The 22,394-nt window shown below is 47.5% G+C and overlaps 1 protein-coding gene across 4 annotated transcripts in view; it reads left to right on the forward strand.

Moving 5' to 3' along the window:
• Positions 1–22,394, forward strand: part of ST8SIA5 (ST8 alpha-N-acetyl-neuraminide alpha-2,8-sialyltransferase 5) — a 91,610-nt gene that overhangs the window by 30,213 nt on the left and 39,003 nt on the right. The window contains exon 2 of one of the 4 annotated variants that reach the window (XM_032152391.2): positions 6,495–6,602. The exons of 2 other annotated variants lie outside the window; for them this stretch is intronic. In XM_032152391.2, coding sequence (XP_032008282.1) covers positions 6,495–6,602 — 108 coding nt within the window. Of the gene's footprint in view, positions 1–6,494; positions 6,603–17,602; positions 22,383–22,394 lie in introns of those variants that run through there. One more of the 4 variants, XM_058438386.1, reaches the window with a different exon arrangement.

Here is a 22,394-nt window from a genome sequence, read left to right on the forward strand (position 1 = left end):
GGTTTCACCATGTTGGCCAGGATGGTCTTGATCCCTTGACCTTGTGATCTGCCTGCCTTGGCCTCCCAAAATGCTTACAGGCGTGAGCCACCACACCCATCCATGGTTTGTTTTATATAGACTTCTTCATTAAACAGTCCACAGCAATGGCAGCGGCTCAAACAATATTAAAAATATTGGACAATGGAAAAGTCTTTTTTTCCCCCAAAAAGCATGAGAACATGGGGTTAAAGGAGAGGAGGAAGAAACATGGGCCCTGACATTGGGCTTGGGCTTGAATACTTTCTCTGCTCTTCACAATATCAGGGCAGGTTGTAAATCTAATCTCCCTAGGTTCAGTTTCCTCATCTGTGAAATGGGGATACTAATGCCCACCTATAGGCTTTTGGGAGGATTTGAAATAACATGTAAATCTGTCACCATGCCTGGAACATATATATATTTTAATCCATTGGCAAAAATTTTAATAAGATAATGCCTTACAATATTTGGAGGGTATTACTAATGGAGGTAGTTCCACCTGTTTTTAAATTGCTTCTCTGAGATGTGATTTTGCCTTCTGTCCTGAAATTCCCCTGGTAGTTGACTCAGGGAAGCATGAGCAGCTTTCCCCATCCTCTGATGGCTGTAGGATTCATTGCCATGAGAGCAAGGGGCTAAGTTACATGGCTGTGGGTTACACAACTGGGGACCTGGCTGAGCCAGGTTGTCAGCAATAACCACACAACAGAGAAAAGCTGAGCCTCCATAAACATATCCCAGATTTCATAATCAGAAAGTCCAGACAGAGCTATTTTTATTTTAACAGGCACATAACTTTTGAGTAAGTATGGGCGTGAGGTGGCACCACACACTTTTCAGTGCTTGAGCCTCTAAATATCTGAATCCAGTCTTGAATAAATCAGTTTACATAATTCTTATATGTTCTGTTTCCTTAGGTTCAAGGCTGTGTTCAATTCTAGCTTAACCTGCAAGGTACAAAGATTCTGCAAGGCTGACTGAGTCCAGGAGGCTGCCCTTGGCTACTCCAAGGCCTTGTTAGTGATTACAAATTTAGCACAGTTAAGCACTTGTTTTTTTTATTGTTGTTGTTGTTTGTTTGTTTGTTTTTGGAGATGGAGTCTCCCTCTGTCGCCCAGGCTGGAGTGCAGTGACGTGATCTTGACTCACTGCAACCTCTGCCTCCTGAGTTCAAGCAATTCTCTGCCTCAGCCTCTTGAGTAGCTGAGATTACAGGTGTGCGCCACCACACCGGGCTAATTTTTTTGTATTTTTAGTAGAGACGGGGGGTTCCACCATCTTGGCCAGGTTGGTCTTGAACTCCTGACCTCGTGAGCCACCCGCCTTGGCCTCCCAAAGTGCTGGGATTACAGGCACGAGCCACTGTGCCTGGCCTTAAACATTATTTTAACGTGTATTTTTATTATGGAATTATAGACTACAAAAGAATATGGAGAACAATATAACAAACATTCATGCAGTCATGACTGAGAATTAGCAGTGTTAACAAATGTTAACATCCTGCCATATTTACTTCAAATCTTTTCTTTTGAAAAAATAAATTAGACATAAAAAGTTACAGCACTCCGTTTAAGCACTTGATTTTGCCCTATCTTGTTTGCTAATATTTCCATGTGTGTTAGTGTAATTATCTCAATTTTATGGTGAGCAGTTTGGAAACAAGAGTTTGCTCTTTGCTGTTACTTGGCCCAGCAACTACCAGTTCCTAATGCATAGTAGATGCTCAATAAATGTTGTATAAATGAATGAGTGAATAAAATGTTTTATTTTTAAAATTTTTTTTAAAATTTATTTTATTTAATTATTATTTTTGAGACAGAGTCTCACTCAGTCACCCAGGCTGGAGTGCAATGGCGCAATCTCAGCTCACTGCAGCCTTTGCCTCCCAGGTTCAAGCAATTCTTCTGCCTCAGCCTCCCAAGTAGCTGGGACTACAGGTGTGCACCACCGTGCCTGGATAATTTTTTTTTTTTTTTAAGTAGAGATGGGGTTTCACTATGTTGGTCAGGCTAGTCTCAAACTCCTGACCTTAAGTGATCCTCCCACCGTGGCCTCCCAAAGTGCTGGGATTACAGGCGTAAGCCACTGTGCCCAGCCATGAAATGTTTTTTCCTTTTGTCATCTTCCTTTATACCTCCACACACCTTCCTCATTGGGTTTCTTTGACTAATAATAGATCCTATCCTTAGCTCAGGAATGGAATTTAAATTACATAATACATTGGTTTTGAAAATTATGCAATTAGGTTTTTTTGAGATAAATGAGTAAACATTGCTAAACCAAAAGAAAGAATAAACTTTAATTCCACCTACAAAAGTAACAAGCTTTCTGGTATAAAAGCTTATAGAAATGGAACTACTACAGGGTATCTCCTTTTGTAGCTTGTTCCCCCGCCGCCCCATTTAATAATGAGTGTCTAAGTCATCATATTTTCTGCTTAGTAGTCCCTCGCTTCTATAGTCCTGGGAGGGGACTGCCATGTGAAGGGACATGTGGTCTCACCACAGGTAGGAGGATGACAGTGTGGCTGGCTAGCTGACCCTTCATGCATTCCGTGGGAAGAAGTCTAGCTGGTTAGACTATTTTTGAAGGACCCATGAGTTTCATAGCAGACTCCTGGGCTGGACATTGATTTGATATGTTTGTGAACTAGATAGTTTGCAAAATCTCGGGTGGAAATATTACTGTTTTCGTGGCCTCTAGGCTGTTTGGTAAAGGCTTTTAGGAGTAGAAGCATTTAGAGTTAGCCCTTGGTTTAAATCTTAGCTTGGCTACTTGTTACTTGGGCAAGCTACTAAACCTATCTAAGCTGCATATTTCATCAGCTGTAAATGGAAATAATGAGATTTTCTTTCTTCCTTCCTTTCTTTCTCTCTCTATCTTTTCCTTCCTCCCTTCCTTCCTTCCTTCCTCTCTCTTTCTGTCTTTCTTTCTTTCTTTCATCTTGCTCTGTCACCCAGGCTGGAGTGCAGTGGCATGATCTCTCCTCACTGCAACCTCTGCCTCCCAGGTTCAAGTGACTCTCATGCCTCAGCCTCCCAGAGTAGCTGTGATTACAGGCACGCTCCACCATGCCCAGCTAATTTTTGTATATTTAGTAGACATGGGGTTTCACCATGTTGGCTAGGCTGGTCTCGAACTCCTGACCTCAAGTGATCCACCTGCCTCGGTTTCCCAAAGTTCTGGGATTACAGGTGTGAGCCACCATGCTTGGCCTGATCATGAGATTTTCTGCATGAGGTGTTTGTAGGAATTGAGACCATTTATGTAAAGGGCTGGGTTCATAATAGGTGCTCAAAGTGTCTCTCTTCTAAATAAACTAAACACAAATTTTCTCCAAGAAATACCTTGGTGATCTCTTTGAAAGGAAACAATCACTTCAATAAATAAATAAATGGATAAATGAATAACTATTGAATCAGAACCAGACCGGAGCGCTTCTGTTTTTTGAATGGACTAAGAACTGGACAGGCATTTTGCTTTGGCTCCGGCCTCTGCCCTGCGAGTTGTACCTTTTCCTCTGAGCTCCCCACTGCTGTGGAGCCTGGAGAGTATGAGAACGGGGTCTACTGTCACTCAGCAAAGGATCGCTGGAGCACTTCATGTGTGCAGCTCTCTGCTGGCAGGGCCCCAAGGGGCCTCCTCAGCCTAGGGTCTGGCTGGGAGACTAAGCTGACACACGTGGGAGGTGAGCTAGACTTCTGAAGAGGGAGGTGCGTGGGCATCATAGAAGAAGGCTCAGATCTGTGATACTTGCAGTCAAGGACTTTGAAGGCAACTGAGACAGTCCTCTTGAAAGATGGGAACAGAGGCCTTGAGAGGTACAGAGACTCAGGCACTCAGCCTATTAGTGGAGATATGGATGGATCAGTTCCCAGCTCCAGTGACCATCTGCTGCCCCATTCCCTTAGCTTAGAGGCTATTTATTATTAAGGGTTTTATTGAAAAAAAAAATTTCTGCTTTTTTCTTCTTTTTTTTTTTTTAGATGGAGTTTTGCTCTTGTCACCCAGGCTGGAGTGCAATGGCACGATCTCGGCTCACTGCAACCTTCACCTCCCAGGTTCAAGTGATTCTCCTGCCTCAGCCTCCTGAGTAGCTGGGATTATAGGCACCTACCACCATGCCCGGCTAATTTTTGTGTTTTTAGTAGAGACAGGGTTTCACCATGCTGGCCAGGCTGGTCTCGAACTCCCGACCTCAGGCAGTCCGCCTGCCTCGGCTTTCCAAAGTGCTGGGATTACAGGCGTGAGCCACTATGCTCAGCCTTCTGCTTTTTTCATTTGTCTTCTTCCCCCTGCATTCTTTTTTTTAATTGTTTCACTATTTATTTATTTATTTATTCGTTTATTTATTTATTTATTTATTTATTTATTTATTCATTCATTCATTCATTCAAGACAGGGTCTCACTCTCTTGCTCAGGCTAGAGTGCAGTAGTGTGATCTCAGCTCACTTCAACCTCCACCTCCCAGGATCAAGGGATTCTCCCGCCTTAGCCTCCCAAGTAGCTGGGACTACAGGCGAGTGCCACCACGCCCAGCTAATTTTTGTATTTTTTGTAGAGATGGGGTTTCACCATGTTGTCTAATCTGGTCTCAAACTCCTGAGCTCAGATGATCCACTCACCTCGGCCTCCCAAAGTGCTAGGATTATAGGCATGAGCCATCAAGCCTGGCCTCACTATTTATTTAGAGAAATATTCCACATCCATGATTCTGTCCAGCTAAAAGTTCTTTCTGAGGCGATGCTGTTGGCTTTGGCCAACCGGAAAATGGAATAATCTGACTCACCCATCCTGCGAATGGCCCTCTGGATAACGGGTTTTAAACTGGTCATTAAACCTGCCCGTAACCATGTCAATCTCGCCCATGCCCTTTAGCATGGATGCATGGTCCTTGGCACTGATGGTTGCTGGTGGAGCATTTCCATGGGAGGTACAGGTTTATGAACTCACTGGCATTGTTCTACATATTGAGACCACACTGGGCATGAGCAGAGAAAGCTGTTTTGTTTTATTTTGTTTTGTTTTGTTCTCTGACCGTTAAAGTTTTCTTCACATGCTGATGGTCTTAATAGCTTGTTTATATTTAAGGGCCAGCCAGTCACTAGAAGGTTTCTTGGAAGCTCTGTGGATTGTTATAGACAGCGATTCTCAACTGGGGCAATTTTGCCCCCAGGAGACATTGGCAATGTCTGGAGACATTTTTGATTGCCGCAACAGGAGGGTCCAGGGTACAATGCTGCTGGCATCTAGTGGTAGAGAGCAGGGATATTGCTCAGCATCCTATAATGCACAGGACAGTCCCACAACAAAGAAGTAGTCAGCCCCAGATGCCATAGTGCCAGGCTGAGAAAACCTGCCCTGGGGCAATTAAGCAGGCACCAACCCTTTCCTCCATATCTGTTTCTTCTGAGCAAATCGGTTTCCCTCCTGAGAAAGCCATCCCTCAACAAACCTGGAAGGCAGAGTGTGTGACCCAAGCATTCAGAAGCCAAGTGCACTCAGTAAGCAGACTTTCAGGCAACCCACTGTTTTCAGTGCGAGTCTCTGATAAGAGAAAACAGCGCAGAACTTCTGTGAGTCAGTTTCCCCAGAAAGCAATCTCCTGACACCTGTGAGGTGGGCAGGTGGAGTGGCCAGGCTGCCTGGGCTTGGGAAGAGGGCCTGGTATGGGAATTCACAGGGTGTTGGGGAGAGGGTTGTCTAACTGCTTTTTGTGCAGACTTCAAACAATGCTGCTCTTAGCTCCATTGTGCACTCCCACCTTCGCTGGCCCTGGGGACCTTCCATTCCTGAGCCTTCCTGAGTTGTTCACTGCGAGTAGATCTGCTTTTTGCAGGAAGTAAGATGTCCACTGTCTGGTGGAGGTCCATGACCTTGTGCTTTTCATCATCCAGCATGTTATTTCTGGCCACTTCTATGGCCTTCTCCCAACATGCATGCCTGTATTTATCCCTTTGCTGTCATTTTAGTGAGGGTTGGGGAAGGAGTGGAGATAAACATGTGCTGAGTGCACGTCTTGAACCAAAAGTGGTATCCTTGTGTGCTGGAATACTGTAGATTTTATTAAAAGCTCTGAAGTGTGTCTGGCTTTTGAGGAGGACAAAATGTGGTGCTGGCGCTCTTTTGGTTTAACTGGAGGCAGGAATTGAGGGATGGCACGGTATAGGAGGTAGAAGAGCTCTGCAACCTTTGTCTCGCGAAGTCTCAATGTCCTTGTGTGTGAAATGCGTGCTCTCAGCCCTGCTGGTACAGATGGAATGAGGGGATGGGTGCAGAACCACAGAGAGCACTGCAGAGGGCTGTGGTTTATGATCGCGATCCTCATGGTTGGAGTCAGTACCATCGCTTTCTTTAATTGCATGACCAAGGCAATGTGTCACTTGGGCACAGCAACGGAATGCGGCTCTCTGGTAGGCAGGCTTAACCCAGCAAATGAGCATGAGTACCGACTGCCTCGTTTTCTTGCCAGAGGCCTCCAGTTTGGTTGGCAGAGTGGTGACCAGCTGACCAATTGGACGGGGCTCTTTAATGTCACGGATGATCCAGCAGTGCAGAGCGGCAGTGACTCCAGCTCCAGGTACAGACCCTGGCAAAAGGCCAGGGAGGGGGGAAGCCCGACCCGGAGTGGCCCTGCAGCCCCTGCCACATTGTCCACTTCCTAGGGTGGAAGAAGCAGCTCTTGTTCCGGTGGCTCAAAACTCCCTGCACTTTGGTATCCCACCTGGTTCCTTTAACTTGAGGGTGAATGAATTTGAAGGATGAGGCATAGGACCCAAGCACAACCAAGCAGGGATTCACTGGCCCCTTCTATCAGAGGGTAGGGTGGGGATTATTGGCCTCAAACCTCCATTTAGGGGTGGGGGCTGAAGCTCTGTCCCTGCTGCAGGGATTTTGGATATCAGCCAGCAAGTGTGTGTAGGTGTGTGTGGGTGGGTGCATCAAGAAGCGGGTGTCAGGTGGGTGTTCCCTGCTTCTCTGAAGTCCCCTGCCCAGGTACTCCCTGTCCTGCCCACAGAGGAGGTTGCCCTTGGCTGGAGCAGAACCATTTCCATCAAGATGGTGCTGAGATTTGCTATGCGTTCCATCATGTGGCTATTTCCTCTTGATCAGTAATATTTGTTGAATGAATAAAAATGGAATATTCTCAGGCTGAACACACTCATTGCAGGGAGGGTGTTGTGGAGACTTTTTGCAGATGAGGCAGGATACTGTCTCTGCTGGGAGCTGGGTATGACTGGAACCTGCCAGCTAAGCATTCCCAGGGGCTGATTAAGCTATTTGGTTTCTTAATTTTTGTATTTTTAAGGAGGGGGTAACTCTCACGTCCGTTTCCCTGAGAGAGAGGCTTGCATTTTTGTTGCTGGTGATTTTGACACACAAACATTAAATTGACCCTGCAGAGGAGAAGTAGTGGATTTTTCAAGGACCCCTGATAACGTATGTTTTTATTCAGTGTTTTCAGAAAGATGAGGCTCTGATGTCAGAAACCAGTCAAGCAAATGTCCACAGACATGCCTGAGGGTGTGGGGATGGTCACATGCTGTGGCCTGGGCTGAAGGGTCTTATGCTGGCCTTTGGGACCACAGTTCTTTCCATGGAAGTGCAGAGGGAGCTCTGGACATCACAGGTGAGGTGGGGGCCCATGCTTGTCCTGGGAAGCTGAGCCTCCCATGCTGGCCTGTCTGCTGAGCGGCCCTGCCTCCCAGGTGGTGAGCAGTCTAGGTAAGTCAGCAAGTGTGTACCTCCCTACTGGATGCCTGGGAGAGTTCTTCAAGAGGTTTGGGGTAGAAAATGCGAGTCAAGGCCAAGCATGGTGGCTCATGCCTGTAATCCCAGCGCTTTGGGAGGCCAAGGCAGGCGGAACACTTGAGGTCAGGAGTTTGAGACCAGCCCAGCCAACATGGTGAAACCCCATCTCTACTAAAAATACAAAAATTAGCCAGGTGTGGTGGCACATGCCTGTAATCCCAGCTACTTAGGAGGCTGAGGTGGGAGAATAGCTTGAACCTGGGAGGCAGAGGCTGCAGTGAGCTCAGATTATGCCATTGCACTCCAGCCTGAGTGACCGAGTGAAACCCTGTCAAAAAAAGAAAGAAAGAGAGAGAGAGAAAGAGACAGAAAGAAAGGAAGGAAAGAAAGAAGAAAGGAAGGAAGAGAAAGAAAGAAAGAAAGAAAGAAAGAAAGAAAGAAAGAAAGAAAGAAAGAAAGAAAGAAAGAAAGAAAGAAAGAAAGAAAGAAAGAAAGAAATGCGAGTCAAGTGAGCAAGGCAGACAGACGGGCCCCTGGGAAGCTGTTTCTTGGCAGATGTCTCCAGGCAGTGGCTGAAGCCATTGCCACTGCGTGGGCTCCATTCCTAACTTTTCCTGCTGCCAGCATCTTTTGTCTTTCCTTCCTCTTTCCGCGGTTTCACCTGTAACTTCTCTTACCCCTCACTGCACCTGTGTTCTCCTCTGCCTTTCTTCCCGTTACCTGTTTTCAGCCCTCCTTCCTTTCTCCCTCCCCACTGCCTCCCTCTCTCCTCCACATCCTTGCTTCCCTACTCCCTTTCTCACTCCCCTTGCCCTTTATTTTCTCTGCCCCTCTCTCCATGATCTGGGCCAGCTTCCTCTTTCCTATCAGCTGGGAGCCCGCAGGGTCAGAGACACAGCTGACCTCTGTCAAGTTGGTTTTGGAATTCAGGTGCCTTTGATGCAACATTGTTACCAGCTGAGTTGACTTCCTTCTGGAGCGCTCCCATTTGAGCAAGAATTTCCTTAGTCACAGAATAAATGGCGTGACCACACCTCCCACATTTTCCAGGGACAATTCCAATTTCAAATTTCCATTTCTAGTTGACCCCGAAGTACCCCCCTAGTTGAAGGACTGCAGTATGTAGAGTCCCCACATGTGGGAAATAATGGTTAACGTAGTCAGAATGGAACTGGATGTTGAAGAGTTTTTACCCTGGTGTGTGAGCAGCTTCTGCCTTGTTTAAAATGGTCAGGACAGCTCCTGGCAGCAGATGTGCAGAGCTTGGGGGAGGACCTAACGAGGACACCATGTACGTTGTCCCAATTAACAACTCTCCAAATCTGGAAAATGGGATGAGTTTCATGGTATTATTCACCTATTGAATAATTCAGTGCATGCCATGTTTTGCTATCTATAGTTGTGTGGTGTTGAAGTGTGGTACAACCTGTTATTTATTATTAACACTTTGGAAAGGAAGTCAGGAAGTACCAAATATAACCAGAGGATGAAGAAGGGCAAAAAAGCAAATGACTCATACATTGTATATACTCAAACAGGAGCCACAGGGAGAAGGAGCCAGTCCAAATGATTAGTCCGGAAAACTCCAAACAGCACCACAAAGCAAATTCAAGCCAGATAGTGCTCATAAAAGGCTGTGGTCAGATCTTCTTATTGGTCACAGGCTGGGGAAGTCCAGGCTGAATTAGAAAGGTGCGAGCTATAAGATATACATTGACATATAGCTTTATTAATTACAAGTCTAGGTCTATAAAGTGTTGTCCAATGAGCATCCTTAGGGGAACTGATTTAATGAGCATATAGGAATAATTTTTTTTTTTTTTTTTTTGAGACAGAGTTTCACTCCATCGCTTAGGCTGGAGTGCAGTGGTGCAATCTTGATTCACTGCAACCTTCGCCTCCCGGGTTCATACAATTCTCCTCCCTCAGCCTACTGAGTAGCTGGGACTACAGGCACCTGCCACCAGGGCCAGCTAATTTTTGTATTTTTTAGTAGAGACGGGTTTTCACTGTGTTGGCCAGGCTGGTCTTGAACTCTTGTGATCCACCTGCCTCGGCCTCCCAAAGTGCTGGGATTACAGGCATGAGCCACGGCGCCCAGCCGGAAAAATTTTCAATCAGCAAATATTTCTATTTAAGTGGGTGTTTTGCACAAGTAGGAAGGCCTGTGAAGACATTTCTCATGTGTTTATGCTTCCATCTTCTCAGCAAGACAGTGGTTGTGCATCTTCCGTTTTGAATTCCCAGAACCTAGCGTGGCACCTGTTATGTAGTAGGTGCTCAATAAATGTGAATTGTGTTAAAAAAAAAAATGAATTAAGCAAGGAAATAGTAAAGGCTATTGGTAAGAAAGAAAACTTCGATTTCAGTGTTCCTGAGTCTTCCCTTAGAGATTTATCCCTTTGGATTCAACCTTGTCTCCTGGCACTGTCTTTGAAAAGTTGTCCCCTTTCTGGAAACACATTAGAATCAGAAACTCATTCACAGGCTGGAATTGCCAGAGAATTTGCTCTTGAAAAGAGCTGATAGTAGGGCAGGCTGACATTTGTGGGCTTCCGGGTGGGAAAAGGAAGACTGACAGTTGGTGGGAGTGAGGTATAAAAAGTAGAGAGAGTGGAGAAGCCCTGTCTCTACTAAAAATACAAAATTAGCCAGGCGTGGTGGCACATGTCTGTAATCCCAGCTACTCGGGAGGCTGAGACAGGAGAATCCCTTGAACTCAGGAGGCGGAGGTTGTGGTGAGCTGAGATCACGCCATTGCACTCCAGCCTGGGCAACCAGAGCAAAACTCCGTCTGAAAAAAAAAAAAGAAAAAGAAAAAGGGGGGCAGTGAAGGCAGATGACATACTCCTGTGCTAACTGACTAGACCTCCTCCTGAGCACCCCTCACCGAGCACGGCCCCTCTGGGAAGGCGGAGGAGGATAGAGGGTACTTGTCCTCCACTGTCAGCTGCAACCCTGATCCCTCTGGACTGGCCTAGCTGCCTGTCTGCCCAGCAACTGCTCAAGAGCAGGGGGAGGCAGCGGTGCCCTCACGGTCATGACCTCTGTCCTGTAGGGTGGGCAGTGTTGCATGCACTGCCTCAGGAAAACATCCCCCGCTTCAGTCACAGGGACAGAGGACAGCTGAGGCAGGAGTCCCCCAGACACTGTCCCAGCAGAGTTGACTGTCAGCCTGGCCCATGCCCACAGCACAAAGGGCTTCACTCAGCTTCTGCCAACTGGGTCTGGCTCCACATCCAAGTCCTTGTCCTCCCTCCAGTATCCACTTCCTCCTTGAAGCCTTACCTGCTAGCCCCAGCCCAACTGAATCCCCTTTAACTCTGCCTTCTGTAGATGTGTCTGCCCCCAGGGCAACTTCTGTCATTGCACACACAGAGGACCCTCTGGCAAGTGCACATAATCCTTCTGTGTTTGCTCAGGTATTCCCCAAATCCTGAGGAGCCTCTGGCTTTGGAGAACTGGGCTGGACCACCTGTGCGAGCATCTCCAGGGCCCTCTGGATCCTCTAGATCCAGGCACAGCCGCAGGCTCTTGGCTGGCCTCACTGGCCCCTTTTCCATACTCCACACCAATCTTGGCCCTCTGGGTCTTACCTCTGGAATGGGCTGGCAAAGAGGAGGTGTGGAAGGCAACTCAGGAGACACTTGTCTCTGAGGTCCGGAGCGGGGCTGGCCCAGGCTGCCTGTGGGTGGGACAGCCTTCTCCCTGCACCCTTCTTCCTGGGCTTCTGGGATGGAGTGTGGAAGACTTCCCAAGGCTAGGGTAGCACCAGCTATAGGAAAAAAGAGCAAGCCCCGAATAGATGACACAAGAGGGCCCTCTGGGCAGGAGAGCGAGCCAAGTGAGTGTCTGGGGCCAGGCACTATGCTGGGTGCCTTACATGTATTATCCCATTTAGTCCTTACCCTCAAATCTTTGAGGTGGGTGTATTCATTACTCCCCATTTTACAGATGAGGAAATTTAGTCACCAAAATGTTAGGTCACTTTCCGGTGGTGGGTGGAGCTGCAGCACTATGTCTGTCTGTCTGTCTGTCTGTCTGTCTATCTATCTATCTATCTATCTATCTATCTATCTATCTATCTATCTATCTATCTATCTATCCTGTGTGACTCCAGAGTCCCAGCACTCATGGGTGGGGTTAGAGGGGTTCTTCCTTCTGGGCTGTGGACAGCTCATGCAGGGCTGGGTGAGCCTCCTTGTCTTTTCTTTCCAAGTCCTCTCAGGTCTTCTATTTCTGCCCTCAGCTTCTTACTGTTAGACTATAATAAAAAGGCCATATTGATTTAAGTAGATCACTTCTGGCCAGGCACAGTTGCTCATGCCTATAATCCCAGAACTTTTAAGAGGCTGAGGTGGGAGGATTGCTTGAGGCTAGGAGTTCAAGACCAGCTTGGTCTACATAGCAAGATCCCGTCTCTGCCAAAAATTAAAAAAAAAAAAATAGCTAGACATGGTGGTGCACGCTTGTAGTCCTAGCTACTCAGGAGGCTGAGGTCGGAAGATCACTTGAGCCCAGAAGTTCGAGGCTGCAGTGAGCTGAGATTATGCCACTGTGAGCTGAGAGCATGCCACTGTACTCCAGCCTGGGTGACAGAGTAAGACCGTGTCTCAAAAAAAAAAACAAAAAAACAAAAAAAACAATATATCACTTCTGTGCAACTGATGTCAAAGCTGCAGGGTTGATCTCAGACAAGATGATCTTTAGGGTCTCTTATCTCCTCCTTCCGTGTCTCTTCCACTTTCTATCTTCTGTGTCCTCCTCCCTCCTACCTTCCCAACTGTGCTTAGTGTTTTTCCGATTGTTGCCTCTGAAAAATGCATCCCTCCACCTGCTCCTGGCAATTATACATTTCAAGGAGGAGATCTTGGGAGCAGTGTGACCCCTGTAGTCCCGAATGCCATTGTGGCCAGGCTTAGGGCAGGGCAGTGGAGGAAGCACACTCCTGTTTGGCAGGTGCAGCTGGCTCGCTTAAGCCTTCCTGGTCAATGTTCTCTTCCGCAGAAAAGGAGGGAAAAAGGGGCAGAGCTCTTGGGCTTCACCCAGCTGGGAAGAGTTTGGAGGTGCAGGTTTGGCGGAATGTTCTGGGCTGGGTGCTGGAAAAACAAAAAGCAAAACAAACATGGCAGCTTCCCCCATTGGTCCCACAAACCTGATGTGGGCTTCTTGGGGCCTGGCAGAACCCAGGCTGTGGCCGGCTGAGGCTGCTGGTGGAAGTGGAGTTGTTGGCACTGGGAGACTCCTCCTCCTTAAGTCAGAGTTTCTCCAGGAGTGCCCTGAACCCAAAGCTTTATGGCTTTTGAGTCTCTGTGGAGTTCCTGGGCAAATAACCACTTACACAAACCTTTCTGTGCCTCAATTACTTCATTTGCAAAACTGAGGTCATTAACCCAACTCTGGGGGTGATGCAAAGGAGGTAACGGGCTCTGTAACTCCCTGAGTGCTCCAAGGTTAAAGCACCTCACAGGTCCCCATAGGGCTCCTTGGAGGTGGAGTGAGGGAGTCTCTTCCCACCCTGCTCAGTCACTCCTGGGGTCCTCTGAGTGGGCCCAGGTTCGCCCCAGACTCACAGCACTTCCGTGGGGGGATAGCACTCCCTCCCTGGGACTTGTCTGCTTCCCTGTAAACTGAGGAGGCCGGATCAGATGGGTGCAGTGCCTGTCAGGGCCTCACCCCTTCTTCACCCCAGGTCAACTCCCCAAACTCCGTTCCTCCCTTCAGCTTCCACTACCCATTCTCCCTCTTCTCCTTCTTCACACTCCTATGCTTTCTCCCTTGTAGACCATCTTTGAGAATTTTATGCCAATCACTTGGCAAAGGCAGGAGGCTAGGGGAAGGCATAAGAATGGGAAAGAAAGAAAGAAAGAAAAAGGAGTTGGGGGTTGGACTGGAAGGACCAAGCATCCACCCAACCATTAGATTAGGGGATGCTCACAAGGTTAAGGCAGCTAGAGGCTCTTCCAGTTTTCCACTGCATGTCACCATTTATAGCCCGGCATCCCCCGACTTAATGGCCATCAAGACCTTGCTAAGCTAGTAAGTGACGGCAGGTCATGAAGCTTGCAGAGAGGCCATCCTTCCCCATGCGAGCCTCCTGGTTCGAAGTGCTTCCTTTGGCTGATTGTAAACCTTTCCTCCCTAAGTCTCAGCTGGGGCTCTTAGGCCTGCCTTTTGGAGGCTCACAGAACACTGAAGTCTGTCTTTTCTTCCTCCAGCCATCCCTTCACACTTTGGGAGACATCCCATCCTCTCCACTTGTTCCAGGACCAGGTCTTCGGACACTCGCTCAGCCCTTCTTCACCTGCAGGCTTCCATGGCACCATCTCCAATATCTCCCACTCCTGGCCTTGCTTCCACCTGTGGCAGAGGGGCATCTGTTTCCTTCTCCCTTGAATCTGCTCTTGTCAAGGTCATTAATGACTTCCTCGTTGCTAGATCAGTGGTGCCTTCTCTGTCCTCCTCTTCTTTGACCTCCATTTCCAGGACAAATGGGTCAACACTGGAGCTGACCCTTCTGTCCTGGAAATGCTCCCTCCTCTTAGCTTCCATGTCCCTGGGCTCTGTGTCTGGGTTTTCTTCCACCTGCAGACCTTCCTTCTCAGTGTCCTTTGCTGCCATCTGAATGTGGGAGCTGACCTCAGGCCTGTTCTTGGCCCTCTTCCTCTTCTCTCTGCACTCTCTCCCAGTGTTTCCTCAAGTCCCTTGTCCTTTGACTCTGGAATGTGCATCCCCAGCCCTGACCACTGGGCCTCAGCCATGTGCATCTGACTGCCTAGCTATGATCTCCTCTAGATGTCTGAGGGCACAGGAAGCTTCACATGGCCCAACACCCCAAACCTGTTCATCTCTCTAACCCTTAAATGGCTATGTCATCCCACTAGTTGTTCAAGCTGAAGTCCTAGGAGTTACTGTTGATTTATTCACTTTCTAAATTATCCGTGCATCCTGCTGGTTCCATTCCTAAACTATTTCATAGGTCTGTCTCCTTCTCCCCACTTCCTTTGCCACCCCTTAGTGCAATGGACTGTCTTTTCATGCTGCAATAGTTCACCGTCTCTCCCTTTACAGTCCCTTATCCCCACATCAGATCACGTTGTTCCTCTGCTGAGTCCCCATGATGCTAGGTGGCCCACAGGCCCAGCTAGACTTGGCTCTGCTCACCTCTCTGACCTCCACAACCCTGCCTAGCCACATTGGCAGCTGCTACTGAAGAGCAAGTGATTGTATTTACTCACTATTCCTTCTCTGGAAAGTTCTTCCCACACATCTGCATAGGGCTCCATACCTCTATTCATGTCCCCTGTCCAGAGTGGCCTTCCTGAGCCCCCCACTATCCTTCCAGGCACCCTCCAATTCCTTCTCCTGCTTTTTTTTTTGGAAGAGTTATGGCTACTTGGCATTATATTGAATGAATCATTTATTGTCACCCCTGTGGAAGCACCATGAGAGTGGAGACTCTGGCTAGTTCATCAGGGCATCCTGGCCTGAAACACTGCCTGGCACACAGTAGAAGGTCCATAAATCTTCGATGAGTCAAAGAGGAGAAAAGCCCTTCTCAAGCATCAACAGTACAGACAGGCCATGGAAGAGCTGTGTGTAATTCCACATAATAAGAGCCGGTCTGGAGGGGTGCCCAGGGGCAGCGGGCACAGAGGAGGGAGGGCCACGAAGGGAGCCAGTGGAAGCTGACCCCTGGGCTGACTCTGCTGAATGAGTAGGCAGGGACTAGCAAGACAGCAAAGAGTATTTCAGACAGAGAGACTCCTCCAGGGGGGAGAAGACCGAATCCTGTCCCTGGCACTGGGGTGGAGATGGGGACTACTCAGGAAGGAGAAGTGGTGAGAGTTGGCAGAAGATGAACGAAGGAGAAGGAGGCAGCTAGGATGTATCTCTTGGCTAGGGTGCCTGTGGGCGTGGTGGTTAAAGTCCATGAGGAGCAGTAGGGACACTGGCCAGTGCTAGCATTCACACACTGAGGCATTACTGGCTGTTGAGCTGAATTTTACAAAGGGAAGCCTTTCAGAGCTCCCTAGTCTGGCCTGGAAAATAAGGTCATCATGTATGTATTCTCACAAGGAATATGTTAGACACTGGATCTGGGGCCCTGCAGAACTCCTGGGTAGGGAAGGAGGAATGAATCTAGACACCAGGCTTTGCCCCGATACCCCCAACCCCCACCCTGTGCCAGAAATGACCCTCGGGCTTGGTGTGAGGTACACACCTGGGGCAGATTAGTCCCAGGACTATTTAGGGTTGCACTGAGAACATCAGGCTTTTTAGCATCCAGTTCTGATATCTCAAAACAGCTCTGATAATTCCTGGGAACAGATGAGTGAACTGTGGCCCAAAGAGGGCAGGTGAAGTTCAAGGCTGCTGAGCCGGGCCATGGACCAGCCAGGGGTCGGAGCCAGGGCTCTCCATTGCCATGGCGTGTGTTCTGACAGCTGTGACCCACAGTTGTTAACAGCTGAGCTGTTCTTGCCTCTCTCCTACCTATCTGATAAGACACTTCAGTCCTTTGAATTGTCAGGCTGCAATTTTCAGACAGATTTCTGTGCGTTTGCCGTGACGGGTCGTTTGCTATCTCGAGACGGCAGCTGTTCTGGCTCTAGAAATAGCGCTGAGCTCATTGAAGGGCTGTTGCCTTTGGGAGGGGGAAGGGCTGCTGACTGAGAAAACCCCCCAGAGAACCATGGCTGTCAGAGTCAGGGAGAGGAAGTGCAGTGACATTATTAAGAGCAGGGGTTCCGGGCTCTCACAGTCCTCAGGTTTATTTTCCAGTGCCACCATTTACTAGCTGAATGACCTTGGGCAAGTTACTTTACCTCTTGTAGTTCAAGTCTCAGATATAAAATGGGGGAAATTATGCTTGCCTCATAGGGCTATTGGGAGGATTAAATGAGACCAAGTTAAAGGGTCTGGTATCAGGCTGTCATGGACAGTTGTTCAGGGTGGGCACTGCACAAAGATACTCAGCCAGGGAGTCAAGTGAGGCTGAAGTGCAGCTTACTCTCACTTGACCAGCCATGCGTCTGGTGCATGTGGCTTAATTTATCTGGGGAAAATGGTGCTTTTTCCTTATTTGCACGGAGGTGCTATATGGGCTAGTGGTGTCTCTAACCAGTGTGGAATAAATAAACAACTCCATAGTTCTCTGAGACTCTGCACCAAGCTTGACAGGAGTCTAGGTGTTCAGATTAGCTTCCCTGTTCACCTAGGGCTAGTGGAGGTTTAACAGGTGTTTGTGCATGACACAGGGAACCCCTGAGCTTCTATTCTCTGGAGTACCACCAGTGTCTAGGGGTGGGGATGGGGAAGTGTTAGATAGAAAGCTGAATGCATGGGCCTCATCTTGTAGCAGCCAATGGTTGCTGGGACCCAGAGTACTGTGTCCCCCAAGAAAGGAACCATGGCCCTGGAGAAGCTCTGGAGAGGGAATCAGACCAACAGGGGAGCCTCTGTGGGGCAGGCTTTTGGGGAAAGGCTCATAGGAATTACAGACCCAAGCTCTCAGAGGGCCAGACCCTGGGCATGCTGAAAGGAGGCCCCTTCGGGAGAATCACTTGAACCCGGGAGGCGGAGGTTGCAGTGAGCCGAGATCGTGTCACTGCACTCTAGCCTGGGTGACAGAGCAAGACTCCGTCAAAAAAAAAAAAAAAAGAATGAAAGGAAGTAAGGAAGGAAGGAAGGAAGGAGAAGGGAAGGGAAGGGAAGGGGAAGGGAAAGGGGAAGGGGAAGGGAGAAGGAAGGAAGGAAAGAAAGAAAGAAAAAGAAAGAGAGAAAGAAAGGAAGGAAGGAAGGAAGGAAGGAAGGAAGGAAGGAAGGAGGCCTTTTTAGCCCACAAAGCTGGAGCCCAGTCTGGGCAGACAGAGGAGAACTCATGCCCAGGGCCACCGTGTTCACCTCTTTCTGGCCTTCTGCATTTGTCTTCTCACTTAGTGGAGGGCAGAGAGATGGGGCAAAACAATGCAGCCTGGCGCCAGCATCATATTTGGCTGCTGGAAACTGAGTGGCATTTGAGAGGAGTTGGGCTCCTGATATGACCCGCTGGGACTATTTATACCTGTGAGATGCCCTACATGGTGCCAGGGTCCCCTCCCCTTTGATGTGGGTAAAGATAGTCTTTCTAGCATTGAAAGAAGAGACAGTGACAAACTCACCTTGAGAGGCTAGTGGAGTTTAAGAAGGTTGGAGAAAGTGCTTCCCTTAATCTTCTAACAGGGTAAGGGGAAGCTTGAGATAGTTAGAAGAAGGTCTGGGACTTAAAAAGGCATTTATTAGTGATTTCCAATAATAAAAGAATCATAACCCCATTGCAGAAAACTTATAAAAACACAGAAAAGTGTTTTAAAAAATAACCCATCATCCCATTTATTCTGAGAAACCCCTATTAATATTGTGTTACAATCCTTCCCTTTGCCCACACATTCACATATGTATATATAATTCTTTTTGGAGATCATAGTTTTGTAACTTGCATTTTTTTACTCAACGTTGTCATGTGAGCATCTTCTTATGTCATTAGACAAAAAACTTTAAGCAACATTTTTGATGTCTGTATATCTGTATCCAGACCAAACGGGAATTTCCATGAATTTCCATGACACCCTCCAAAATGCAGTCCTCGAGCGTCCTGTTAGAAGCAGAATATGGGGCAGTGCTTCTCAAAATCTTATTTCCTATCTTAGTCCTTTTGGGCTGCCATAACAAAATAGCTTAGACTGGGTCGTTTATAATTGTAACAGGAGAAATTTATTTCTCACAGTTCTAGGGGCTGGGAAGTCCAAGATCCAGGTGGCAGAAGATTTGGTGTCTGGTGAGGGCCCATTCCTCATAGATGGCAGCTTCTTGCTGCATCCTTACATGGTGGAAAGGCAAAAGGCTCTTTGAAGCCTCTTTTATAAGGGCCTAATCCCATCCTTGAGGGCAGAGACCTCATAACCTAATTACCTCCCGAAGGCTCTGCCTCTTAATACCATCACATTGTGAATTAAGTTGAAACATGAAACTTAATGTTCGTATTGGGGATACAGACATTTAGACCATAGCAACCTCAAGTCAATCATCTCTAGAGACTGAGCTAGAGCAGTACGGACCAAAAAAGCAAAGCCCAGGTAGGATAGAGAAGGAAGCCAGGGCTATTAGCTCCATTTTCCAGATGGGAAAACTGAGGCTTTAGACTTGGCTAAGGTACTACATGGAGTGTTTTCAGGGTGCCTGGGATTTGTTTTAATCGGATATGTTAAGACACAAAAATATGGAAATGACTGTCATAAAGGAAGAGGTTTTGATACTCACAGATCCCTAGAAACAGGAGGCCCTGCAAGACCATGGGAAGAAGCACCTGGGTCAGTAAGCAGGCAGAGGGAGCGAGGGGGAAGTGTGGGCAAGAGCCATCGTTGGGATTTCCGTGGAAAGGAACTGGTGAGGCAGGGTTTGCAGGTTTAGGATTGGTTGATCTGAGTAATTTCAGTGGGTTCTGGGGTGTAGGGGCTATCCCTAGTTGCCTAGGACCTGGCCCTGGGGTGAGTGGGGAAGAGCTATACCAGCGTCCAAGAGTATGGGAGCCTGATAGGGGCATGGGCTCTGGATTGGTTTGCAAATGAAAGGTGCACTCACAGGCTAGTCCTTTACTATCTCCAGGAATTGGCTAGCCCTAGAAGAAGCAGTCCCTCCAGGGTCAGCAAGGCCCCAGGTGTCAAAGCATCAGAAGCACATGGTTAATGAGTGGAGCCTCCAGTGAGATGAGGTGATCAAGCAGGTCCATGTCCAAGCAGGACTTAGTGTGGGCTTTATCCACAGGGTGGCAGGGGAGAGGTTTACTAATCACAGCGGAAGGAGGATGTCACTAGTGCACACAGTGAGAAACTTCGAGTTGTTCATCCCTGACTCAGCCCTGCCATCAACCAGCTTACCGTCAGAGACTGTCTCTGACTCCCTGGGACTCCCTGGGGCATCCACTGCTATCACGTGCGCTTTAGTGGCAGGACAAAGGGGACAGAGGGGAATGAGCATTTTTGGGGTAGTTCCTGTGTGCCAGTGGTTTCCATGAAATGCTCATCAGTGTTTTTTCTCAACCCTGTCGCACATGCACTGCATTGTTTTTGCTGATTTGCAGATGAGAAAACAAAGGAGCAGAAAAGTGCCAGGCCTAATGTGGCTGTCAGAATACCATAGACTGAGTGACTTAGCTTATAAACAACAGAAATGTATTGCTCACAGTTCTGGAGGCTGAGAAGTCCAAGATCAAGGCAGATTAAGTTTCAGGTGAGGACCTACTTCCTGGTTCATAAACAGCATCTCTTTGCTGCATCCTTATATAGTAAAAGGGAAGAGAAGTCTCTCTTGGGCCTCTTTTATAAGGGCAATAATCCCATTCACGAGGGCTCTGCCTGCAGTACCTCCCAGTAGCCCTACCTCCTAGTACCATTACCTTGCCGGTTAGGATCTCAACATATGAATTGTGGAGGAGACACAAACATTCAGACCATACAGAGGCTAATGAGGGGTGGAGGGATGTGAACCCAATTCTGAAAGCCTCTCTGCCTAAGCATCACCAAACCCATGGCACAAGGTCATTTGGAATCATGATGCTGCCTAGTTGGGTATATGAGTGATGTTGAGGATGCAGGGGAAAGAGGAACCAAGGAAGAGGCAAGGCAGGAATGGCTTTGTGGAGGAAATGGAAGGGCTGGCTGATTGAAGAGGAGGTGCTACCCTAGTTCAAACAGATTGTTTTAAAGAGGACAAAAAAGAGATGCAGAGAGGGGAAGTGTTTTACCCAAAGTCACACAGCTGGTTTGTAGCCATATCCGAGATGTGTCTGCAAGTCTCCAATTCCCGAATAACTCTAGGATAAGTCTTGACCTAATGATTTCCTGCATCATTTGAATCTGGACCTTTTCTTAGCAGCAACCTAGGATCATGGCTTTACCTGACTCAGTGGATTCCAAAGGGCTTAGTTGACACCAGCTCATGTTACAAACAGTGATCTTTGTGATAGGACACCAGAGCTCACTGTTGTGTGACTGGAAAATTAGGTGAGTTAGAGCCAAGGTCATGGGCTTGTTTTGTGGCCCTAGGCTGACCCCTTGTTCTTATTTGCAGATAACAGAATCTACATTAGCTAGTTAAAGCAGAAAAGGATTTATTAAGGGCACAGCTAGCTCAGACTCATGGGGAAAGCTGAAGAAATGGCTGAACTCCCAGGAATTCCTCCCCAAATTGCAGTGAAATGGGGCCACCGTGAAAGCTGCTGCCTCTGATATAATCATGAAGGTGTTACCACGACTGCAGTTTCCAAGAGCCATGCCACCTCTGCCACATTCTGCACCAGCAAAACCATGGCTTGAGCCTTGACATTCTTCCCCTATAACAGGTCTGAATCCGTCTCATGCAAATGCTTCTAACTGACTGAACCTAAATTGCATCCAGAACCCTACTTGCAAAGGAGTCTGGGAAATGTCATTTTTAGCTTTCCTGCCTCTGTAGTACAGAAGATATAGAGATAACAAAGACACTGTCTCTGTGTTTGAGATGCTCGTGGTTTGGAAAGGAACGCAATTACATAAACACACAATTGTACTATTATGTAGGTGCAAAAGTAATTGCGGTTTTTGCCATTACTTAAAAAAAAAATAAAAGGCAAAAACTGCAATTGCTTTTGCAACAACCCAATACCATGTTATTTGCTCTAACTAAGAGACAGTGAGCAGGGGGAGCCCAGGGTTAGGGTCAGAGGAGGCTTCCCAGCAGCGTGGTTACTCGAGCCGGGTACTGAAGAATCCATTTGAGTTTGCTAGGTGAGAAAGACAGAAAAGGAGTTCTAAGACACAAAGATGTTTGATATTTTGGGGATCTTCAATACCTGGTTCTTATTAACTTGGTCTAAATTCTTCTATGACATGAGAACAAGGAGCCAATTTATTTTGTAAATAGGGACCAATTTGTTGTGGAGAATATTTTAATATCTTAAAATATTTTGTAAAATTATTTAAATATGTAATTATAGTACTTAAAACTATTAAATTATATTAAAATTATTAAGGACAAATATTTATAAACATAACTTTTAAAGTATCACAGTATTATTTTAATGACAAAATGACAATACAAATACAATGATGATAATAATAAAAATACCAATATTTTTAAAAGAAGCCAATATATTGGGTAAAATGTTTCAAGATTTCTAAAGCAGCACATACATAAGTTTGTCCAGTGTGTAAGGGTATGTGGGAAATGACCACTGCTGTGTGTAGTGGTTTCTGGGAGATGCTTGAGCGATGCCTAATTTCCAGTCCTTGGCCCTGGGGAGCCCCTCTCACCTCTGATTCTTGCAGACTACCTGTTGCAAGGCCACTGATCCCATGTTTACAGTGGTTTGGCCCTGCAGGCTTCTGGATTCATGATGTGAAGGCTGTCCTGGGATCCAACCCTCCCAGCTCCATCCACCCCTGCCTCTGAACAACCACCAGGAAGAGAGGGGCCGTGAGGAGAGGGCTCACCGGGCCTCTGCCACAGGAGGCCAGAGGGCCCTTTCCAGTGGACACCAGCCGTGTTCATAGCCAAGTGGCAGAAAGAGCAGCCTTGAGTCAGCGTGCAGGTTCCCATCTTT

This window comes from Hylobates moloch, unplaced genomic scaffold (genome assembly GCF_009828535.3).
Source record: "Hylobates moloch isolate HMO894 unplaced genomic scaffold, HMol_V3 SCAFFOLD_5, whole genome shotgun sequence".
Lineage (NCBI taxonomy): Eukaryota > Metazoa > Chordata > Mammalia > Primates > Hylobatidae > Hylobates > Hylobates moloch.